Genomic DNA, 10,568 nt, shown 5'->3' on the forward strand with positions numbered 1-10,568 from the left:
GTGCCCGCGCCTGGGTCAGTCTGGCCGATTTTTTCTGTGCAACCCTGCTCCACCAGCCTCTGGCTCTGTCCCTCTTACCAGTCTGGCTGAACGGTTCCTTGTTGTCGGACTTCCGTACAGTTCAATTTTCTGTGTTTTGGTTGCATTTTTGTTACCAAAACTTTGTTGTCTTTAAACTTGGTTGTGCGAGGAGGTATAGTGTTTCCACCTACGCCTCCATCTTGGCAGGAAGCCCCATGACCCGCTCTTAGCCCACTGCCTCCACCGCATGAGTGAGTTTTTTAACTTACTATTTCTTTATATTTTTATTTAATCCTATTTTATTTTATTTTAAGTAACTTTTCAAAAAATAATTCTTAGTTTTGTATTTCATCATCCTATTATATATAGGTTATAATTTATATAAATTAATTAAAAATAATTTTTAGCCCTGGCTGGAATGGCTCAGTGGACTGAGTGCCAGCCTGAGAACCAAAGGGATGCCAGTTTGATTCCCAGTCAGGGCACATGCCTGGGTTGCGGGCCAGGTCCCCAGCAGGGGGTGCGTGCAAGAGACAATCACATATTGAGGTTTCTCTCCCTCGCTTTCTCCCTTCCCATCTCTAAAGATAAATAAATAACATCCTTTTTTTTTTAATTTTCAAAGGATGACATTCCTAGTGTTTGGAGTTTGACTTTTTTTTTAAGATTTTATTTATTTATCTTTAGAGGGGAAGAGAAGGAGAGAAGGAGAGAAATATTAATGTATGGTTGCCTCTCGTGAGTCCCCTGCTGGGAACTGGCCTCCAATGCCCTGACTGGGAATTGAACCACAATCCTTCGGTTCACAGGGCTGCACTCAATCCATTGAGCTACATCAGCCAGGGCAATAACATCTTTGAAAAATAATTTTTAGATACTCGGGAGCATTCATCTCTGTGATAGAGAAATACATGAAAGGAATAGGAAGCCGGCTCAAAAGTAAATGTTAACATATTTTATTTGTTAAATAGAAATATTTAAACATGAAAGCCCCAGTGAGGGGCAGGTATAAAAATCTCGATCACTTCCATACACCTGATAGATTTCCAAAGAATTTACAGATCAAGAGATTTGAAAATATTTATATTCTTTGATCTGGAATTCCATAGTCCAAACGGCAAGAAGTACTAAATAGTCATAAAATGTAACCCACCTGTGATTTTCATGAAAGAAAAGAAGAAATAATCATTCTATTGATCACTGAGAGCTTTTGAAAAAAACTTTCTTTTTCCTTAATGGCAAGAGAGAGGGCGAGAGACAGAGAGAGAGAGAGAGAGAGAAAGAAGCCACATGAAAAGGAACCTAAGAAAGAAGCAAAAAAGAGAAACAAAGAGAGAAAAAAAACCACTGATAGTAGGAGCAAGCACAGACATGGTGAAAACAGAAACGAACCGAGCACAAAGTGAACCAGCCCTGCATTCTTGGGAGGACAAATGGCATCAGCGCGCACAAGTCGCCAGGGAGCATGCTGACCAGCCCAGTCCAGCAGTCTCTGAGGATAAAGAGCTGGTGAAAGGACACCACTTACCTTAACAGCCATACAGAATACGTCAGGAAAGGCCATTAGTAAAGGGCTTACTAAGCGGTGGAATTCTACTTTCAAGGAGCAGAGCAGCAAAATGCGATCAAGCCAAGAGCTACAGCCTGAAGAACATCACATGCACAGTAGCAGAAGGGTTAGCCACATCTTGGGAGCTGTAACAGGATACAGATTCCACATATTTCCCAAAGAAAATATCAGGGAGGTAACCTCATCTCTTTCACATGTCTAAGTAAGGTCTAACTGTACTAAAGCTGCCCATAATTTGCTTTTCAATGACCAAACTCATCATATACTTTTCTTCTTCTATCCCTATTCTAAAGAATAAAATGATGGGGCCTCATCATTCTTGATAAAGGAGTAAGAATGTAACTGTTACCTAAAACTACTCTTGGATTTCAATGTTCTGTTTCGAATGAACTATACAAAAAAATTCTTTACCTGTACGATAAACCGGAGTTTGCACCGCAAGTTCAAAATCTACTTCTTTGGATTTTAGAAACACATTAATGCCCTCTTCTTCAGTAACAAAGGTCATTCGAGTTCCCATAGCAAAAACTGTAAATATTGGTCCATACTGGGAAAAAAGCACATAAATACAAATCATATTAGTAAGCATTTCTGATAAATAAGTTACTAGGCCATGAGTTAGGCTTAAGAAAATGTTTCTCAAGAACCCCAATGCTGAAGTTAAAGTCAAGAAAAAATTATTATTGTTACATGTGGTAATCAAGTCTAATTTTTTTATACTCACCTGAGGACATGCTCATAAATTTTGACTCATTTGGCCAACTCTAAGTTATATAAATTCTAATTTATTCTGTCCTAATACTTAACCTTCCTTCTGATCATTATTATTTACTTGCTCCTTCCTTTCTTGGGGTACAAAATAATAATTAGAAATCATTATTAGAAATTTTATTAAACACTGTGATACTTGAACATTGTTTTCAAGATTCAATAGCTTATAAGCAACCTATAATTCAACTTTGTTCAAGAAAAGAGATACAAAATTGCTGACTGCTTTTACCATACATCTCTAGTCACTCAGCAACATCTTGCAATCCTAAAAGGTTCTCTAACTGTTCACTTTCTCACTTTCCAAAATGACTATTTTATGTGTACAGCCTGCCCAGCCCTCTCCATTGTGAGAGTGCTCCTGCTTTGTAACTCACTGGGAAAATGGAAGCAATGAAGTAAGAACACCCTCAAAGCAGACACATTTGTACCCATTCTCCACGCTTCCCTCTGGTGAACACAGGCGAGGATCCTGCCCCTGGGAAATGCCAACACTCCTTCACTTGGGCTACAGACCCCATGCTCTCTTACCTTCCCTCCCCCACGTCATCTGGCTGGCCCTCTCTATCAGATCTCTCCTAGTAGCCTATAAACATACTCTGCTGAGGGGGTTGATTCCAGGAAGTCCATGACTATGTTGTTGGAAAAATATATCATTTTCATTGACTTCTAATGGCAATTTACTCTTTTCTTCAACTGTGAATATAGGCAACTAACCATAATCTTAGCCACGGTCTATCATTAAATGAACTCAGTGTTCCAACTGTATTTTCTTAGATTCTGTTTCTATTTGACATCAGTCATCACAGACCCAATTACAATCTGTATTTTTCTTATTGACGCTCTGGCATTGGTAACCTCAGTATTGGGGGGAGGCTGCCCTCCAGGGCTAGCCAATCCCCAAAGGGCTCAGCCAGAGAGGAGCACACCTTTCACATGCAAACCAACCAATCTACCTCCCAACTACCACCTCATCTAATTCTCAAATACAAGGTCAATAACTCCATGACCCCAAGTCATCCCAGGGCCCAGGTACCAGGCAACTACAGACAAGCCTGGTACTCCCAGGCCCACAGGAATTATTTTGAAGTAGCCAATCCTAAATCGTTTACCCTGCCCTGCCCGGCCTTTCCTGGGGAAGTCCCAGTGAAGGGTCTGGCCAAGGCTTTTCTCTTGCTCCTGTCTTCTGCTTCCTGAGGGACCCTGGTGCTTTCTCCTATGGCCCTGCGTGAGATGCAGTGAACTGCTCCCAGAACTGCGGGTATAATAACCGATTTTCTTCCATGCCTCCTTTTCATTCCTGTGGCCACATGACTTTACCAACTTCATCCGACATGCGAGTATACATTCTTAGAACCACCACCCTTACTTTTCTATCCCATTAAAGTCATTATAACTATCTCTAAATACCACTCACACTCCTCACTACTTCAATACCACAGTCATTTCTCGCCCTGCCAGGCAACGACACGTGACCACTCCTGTGACACACTGTTGGGCTCAGCACTCACAGGGCCAGTCAAGAGCGAAGTCTCATGTTCTTCCACTAGTGACCCAGGCATCTGCATTGCTTTCCCGTAGTCCCTCTCTGTGACTGCTCGCTAGTCAGTGCATACGAGATGACCAATTTTCATCGTTTGTTAAACTTTGTCCAAATGAGAGTTCTTCAAGTTCCCTTAGGAACATCCTTTTGTAACACGTATTGGCATCCAGGCCACAGGGTAAAACAGCCAAGTTCAAACACACTGAATAGCTGAGATAACTGTTGACAAATGGCATTTAAAGTAACTTATTACAAAATGACTGAACAGTGGGAATGACCATGGTCAGCGTTATAAATTCTGTAACAGCGATATTTTGTCTTACTTGCTTTCCTTTTGTTCTCATTTTTGTGCAATGCCAGCACTCTGAGTGTTATGAAGTGAAGGCAAGCACAGGCAATATGTTGTAGATGAAATGCTCCTATTTTCTTTTAACTGTTTAATTTGAGATAATGTGGACTAACATGCAGGTGTAAGAGATAATACAGAGATCCCATGTAGCCATTACTCTGCTCCCCCTGATGTTAACACTATGCAAAGCTGCAGGACAGTATCAACCAAGCTAGCGACATTGATAAAAAGTCAGGTAATATTTCCACCACCATACCGCGTATGTCCCTTTTTTCAGCCACACCCATTTCCCTCCCATGTCCACCTCCTCAACCCTTGGCAACTACTAATCTGTTCTGTATTTCTAGAGTATTGAATTTTAATAATGTTATACAAATAGAATCATATAGTATGGAAACTTTGAAACTGGCTTTTTTTCACATGGCATAATTCACTTGAGATCCACTCAGATCTTATTATATGTATCTTGTTACGTGTATCGATAGTTCATTCCTTTACATTTTGCGTAGTATTCCATGCTATCAACGTACCCTGGTTTGTCTAAACACTGTCAAAGGACATTTGTGTTCTTTTCAGTTTCAGGCCATTACAAATAAAGTTGCAATAAATATTCATGTGCAGGTTTTTGTGTAAACGTAAGTTTTCATTTCTCTAGGATAAGTGCCCAGACGTGCAATATGGACCAGCATTTCCATCAGCAATTTTCTCATTTTACATTTTATATTTCCACCAGCAACATATGAATGATCCAGTTTCTCTGCATCCTTACTAGCATTTGGGTGCTGTCATTTTTTTTATTTAGCCATTCTGATATGTGTGTAGTGATATCTCATTGTGGTTTTAATTTGCATCTCCCTAATTGTGAATGACATTGAACATTTTTTCATGTGTTCACCTGTCACCTGTGTATCCTCTTCAGCAAGTTGTCTGTTCATAATATTTTTCCATTTTTAAATTAGATTATTTTTTTCTTTTATTTTGAGTGTTGAGGTTCTTTATGTATTCTAGATACCAGTCCTTTGTCACACATGTAGCTTGCAAATATTTTCTTTCAGTTTATGGAATCATTGACTGTGGACTTTCATGCTAAAATATTTCTACTTAACAAATGAAATATGTTAATATTTACTCTTAGGCCAGATTCCCATTTCTCTCATGTATTCCCCTACCACACAGAAGATCAATATGCCAGGATAGCTAAAAATTATTTTTAATTAACCTGTATAGAATTCAACCTAGACATAATAGGATGATGAAATACAAAATTAAAAAATATTTTTGAAAAAGTTACTTTAAAAAATAAAACAGGATTAAAGAAAAATTTAAAAGAATAATAAGTTTAAAAAAACTCACACTCTCACAACCTCAACCCAACCAGCATGTATTGTGTGTGTGGGTTGTGGAAGGAGCATAAACACTGACATAAAGGAGAGAGTGGGGCCAAAGCCATCCATGGTGTTGGGAAACCAGACATGTTCATGCCTTTAGAATACAAATGTATTTGAAAAGATAACTAGTTTTTAAAGAAGAAGATGAACTCCCAGTTTCAATAATGACATCATTGGTACTTCTTTCAGAATTTTTCTACTCCTTTCCTGGAAATTACACCAAGTCAGAAGCAGAATGGAACAAATACATGTACAAGCAACAGACTAAGCTAAACAATAAGGAAAAAATCTACAAACTACAGACGTGTGGCCCACGGCACCCAAAACCAGCAGGACTGGCAGTGGACGCTCTAACAGTATAGTAGGGGAAACGAGGAATATGCAGGGGGTTCAACATGAAAAGCTCAAAAATACACACTCTGAGATAGAAGAAGACAAAGCACAGAGTTGGAGCCACTCTGTGGGGGTCTTAAATAAGCAGACCAGGGATATTGAGGGAGGTAGCAAACAATCACACAGAAACTATTCAGAGAGTTCCAGAACGCATCGTTTTCTACCAGTGAAGAGACACCCTGAAGACAAGAGTTGTGTCTCTTAGTAGTAGCAGCTGTTGAAGAAAGGCAGTGAGAGTTCAAGTCTGGAAGATGAGATCTTGAAGCACATAAGAGCCACACACAGATCATGTATGCACAGGGGCACTATATTTTCACTGCAGCAAGAGAGGACAGAAGACTTAACCCGAGACACCTGGAAAGCAACTACTTCCAACCGAAACCTTTTGCTGACACCCAAAGACAACTCGACTCTTTAAAATATGGTTAAACAGGAAAAATTCAGCATTATAAAAAATGCTTTTTAAAAATTTTTATTTATTTTAATTGTTGTGCAAGTACAGTTTTCTGTAAAAAATGCTTTTTTAAAAAAAGAATTTCTTGATAAACTCACTGAAAATATTTTGCTAAGGAGTACATAAACACTGCTATGTACACTAAGGAGTACATAAATGCAAAATTATTGTAGTGAATTAAAAAAATTAATGGAATGATTGCAACTGCAAAGAAAATAAACAAAGCAGAACTATACGAAACCATGGAAGAAATAACCAGACAAAAATAGGAAAATTAGGAAATAAAGGAACTCAGGAGAGGAAAAGGGCATTTCTGAATAAACAACAATGATTACATGAAGTACAAGGGAGACTATACATCCCACAAGAAAAAGAAAGGAAGAACACAAAGTCTAAAGAAAAAGAGTATAAAATGTGAAAAATGCAAAATAGAAAATAGAAATAAACACGAAAAGAATTGCAAGGGAAATGACAGCTACGGAAGACGGGCCAAGAAGATTAACCCTATGAAGGACTGGACCTCTTTCCCAAACTCCCAATTCATTTACCCAACTACTTAACTCAACATCTTCACCCAAACTTCTACCTTATCTAAAGCTAAACTTGCCTTTCAATGGGTTCTTCTTGCCCCTAACATTTAATGGCAATCTACTTCCTAGTTTCTCAAGCCAAACTTCTTGGAACCATTTTCGAGCCTTTTCATTCTTTCACATACTTTTTGTTGCTTCCACTTGAAAAATATATCCGGTCTCAAACTTCCACTGCTATCACCAGGGTCCAAGGCACCAAGATCTTAAACTTGAATCATGACAATAATCTTTATATTATTTTCCTTTTTTTACTCATATGTCCCTGTTTTTAACAGGGTAGCAAAAGTGACCCTTTAAAACACTCAGAAGTTTCCCTAGACCACCCCAAATTACAAATGATTTACACTTTGACTGATTATTTACAGATTTACTTGCACATGCATAAATGACATTTGTTGCTACATTATTTATAATAGCAAAATACGAGAAAAATATCCATCATTAAGTGACTGCCTAAATGAACTATGGCTCAGGGAATACTTTGCAGGTTTTACAACAAATGCAAATTTCTGCATAGGATGTGGTAGAACCAGGTGGGCCAAGGATCTCACTGCAAGCTAGAAAAAGGTGAATAAATGACAAAGATCATATTTTTAAAAGCAACAGAGAATTGGGGAAATAATAAGAACTAAATGGGCTAAAACTCTACAAAGGAGAGAGCTGTGCAAAAGTGAAAAAACAATACATCACTATTGATTTTCCTGATGAATTCTGGATATGGGCTGAAAGTCTGGACTGAAATAGGCACCTTTGAAGTATCTATAGTTATCATGATACTTAATGGTAAAATATTGAACACAATACCTGCTTGTCTAGTTCCACCACTTTTATTGCACAATATATTAGAATCCTGCTGATTGCAATAATGCAAGAAAAAACATCATGAGGAAAAAAGGAAATAAATTTATCTCTTTGCAGAACATATTGTTTATGTTTAAAAACTAAGACATCTACAAAATAACTATTGGAACTAATAAATGAATTTAGCAAGGTCACAGGATGCAAAGTTAATACACAAAAATAAACAGTGTTTTTTATGTGCCAGCAGAATACAAGAAGAAAGCAAGAGTGAAAAAAATTACAATAGCTTCAAAAATATAAAACACATGAGAAAATAATTATTAATTACAGGCAAGACTTCACTGACAAAAATTACGCAATATTTCTGAAAGAAATTAGATAGCTAAATAAATGGAAAGTATACAGCATTCGTAGATTAGAAGACAATATTGTTAAAAAGCTATTCATCCCTAATTTTTCTACAAATTTAGCAAACTTCCAATCATAATTCCAGCAGCCTTTATAATAGAAATTGACAAACTAAGTTTAAAATTTATATTAAATTTCAAATTTAAATAATCTTGAATGTCAAGACAATTACAAAAGAAAATTGTAGAGAACTTTTACCACCTGATTTAAAGACTTACTATAAAACTATGATATCTGAGACAGTGTACTGCTCACACAGGAGTGGTCATGTAGTCAATGGAATAGGATAGAAAAGCTAGAACTAAATCTACACATATACAGTCAACTAATTTATGAAGAAAAGCTGTAAAGGTGATGCAGTGAGGCAAGGAAAGTCCTTCAAGAAATGAAAGTCCTTCAAAGAAAAGTCCTTCAGTTGGACATCCAGATAGGGAATAAAAATGAATCTCACCCCTTACCACACACACACAAAATTAATCAAAGTGGATCATTGACCAAAAGGCAAAGTCTAAAACTATAAACTTTTTAGAAAACGCAATAATCTTTGTGACCTTGCTTGAACTTTTCAGACAAGCTTGTAAAAAGGTTCCCTAAACATTATCAAAATCCTATGCCTAAGGAAGGCTATAAGAGACAAAGGGGAATTTCTTTTAAAGATAATACTTTCCATCTATCAAACTAGCAAGAATTATGGTTCCTTGTGTGGATCAAGATATGAGGAGCAAGGCAATCCCCTAGCTACACTCAAAAGAAAACAAAAAAATGTATATTGTTAAATCCTTTTGCAAGGACAACACAGAAACATAAACAATTCAAATGTTCCTTTTCTTTGGGCACATCCATCTTTAGGAATTTATTCTGAGGAAACGTTCAGCTAAGTGCAAAAAAATATAACCACACAATATGCATACACATGAGAATGCTCAGTGAACCATTGGTTGATATAGAGAAAAAAGTTGGCAGTATTCTATACATTCCTTTTGCAAAACATTCTACATTTTTGCAAAATATGCTACATATTTTAAGGACAAAAATATCTACTATAACAACCATTTCTAACCTCCTTAGCGTCCAGTGAAAATGGATGTCATCATCCATTTTATTTTCCACTGGTGATATTGAATAATATCACCAGTGGAAAATACATGGCCAGCTATGTACATTATAATACATTTCACAATACATTTGTGAAGACCATGTCTGCAAGCAATTTTTACAACAGTCTGGTGTTAACTCCGATTTGGGTACTCACTTATGCTTTTTTCACAAACTGAAAGTACGTTTGTCTTTCCCAATTATTGCAAACATTTTACTCAGGATTTTTCGGATGATGAAGTAACTAGCACTCATAATGTCTGCTTCCAAAAAGGCAGTTAGTAACAAACTGCAGTGTACATCATAACTGATAAAAATTTATCTCTTTTGAAAAATCTTGCATAAGACATAGTTGTTGAGGAATTCACAAATGATTAGATCATTTAATTGAGGATAGCAGGTATTAATATGTTCCCCGTGTTCTAATATTAAATTTGAGATCCAGTGAAAGATAATAAAAAACATTCTCTTCTCNTGCTTCCAAAAAGGCAGTTAGTAACAAACTGCAGTGTACATCATAACTGATAAAAATTTATCTCTTGAAAAATCTTGCATAAGACATAGTTGTTGAGGAATTCACAAATGATTAGATCATTTAATTGAGGATAGCAGGTATTAATATGTTCCCCGTGTTCTAATATTAAATTTGAGATCCAGTGAAAGATAATAAAAAACATTCTCTTCTCCGGAAACCACACCTGGTAAGGCCACATACCTTGAATCTTGCTTTCTCTATAAATTCTAGAGGGGCTTTTCCGAAGTCAAATGCAGCTCCAATCCAAGGAATCCAGCCCCTTATGCACGGGGGTCCACGCAAGTTCTTCCACTGAAGGAGTAACAAAAGAGCAACACAACCTAGGATTACAATCACTGACGGAAAAATCAGTTCCATGTTTTTGTCTAGCACCTTCCAGAATCAGAGAAAGAAAAACCCTGCCGCCGTGGCACTTGATCCTTCTCTCTGGAAGAGAGAGCGCACCCACCAGACCTCGCAAACTTTTTGCTGCAACTTTTGCAGCTTTCTTCGCCTTTTTAACTGTAGCCGCCTTTCCCCGCCCCAATTTTTAGATAACTTTTACGTCACCGGCCCCTCCCAGTTTTCTTTCAAGTATTGACCAACCCAGACACAACGTTGGGGCTGGACCTGCGTCAGAGGGAGGGTTCCGAGGAGCCTGGAGGGAAGAACTG

The 10,568-nt window shown here is 37.5% G+C and overlaps 1 protein-coding gene across 3 annotated transcripts in view; it reads right to left on the reverse strand.

The window, feature by feature from the left end:
- CYP39A1 (cytochrome P450 family 39 subfamily A member 1) overlaps positions 1-10,445 on the reverse strand; it is a 78,662-nt gene extending 68,217 nt beyond the window's left edge. Inside the window, exons 1-2 of one of the 3 annotated variants that reach the window (XM_037054269.1) lie at positions 10,096-10,445; positions 2,003-2,138 (exon numbers count right to left, since the gene is read on the reverse strand). In XM_037054269.1, coding sequence (XP_036910164.1) covers positions 2,003-2,138; positions 10,096-10,272 — 313 coding nt within the window. In that variant the 5' untranslated portion in view covers positions 10,273-10,445. The remainder of the gene's footprint in view (positions 1-2,002; positions 2,139-10,095) is intronic. The other 2 variants (XM_037054260.1, XM_037054252.1) reach the window with 2 other exon arrangements.
- Between the last annotated feature and the right edge of the window lie 123 nt (positions 10,446-10,568).

The sequence above is a fragment of the Sturnira hondurensis genome, unplaced genomic scaffold, assembly GCF_014824575.4.
Source record: "Sturnira hondurensis isolate 20B ecotype Veracruz unplaced genomic scaffold, ASM1482457v3 Scaffold0000880, whole genome shotgun sequence".
Lineage (NCBI taxonomy): Eukaryota > Metazoa > Chordata > Mammalia > Chiroptera > Phyllostomidae > Sturnira > Sturnira hondurensis.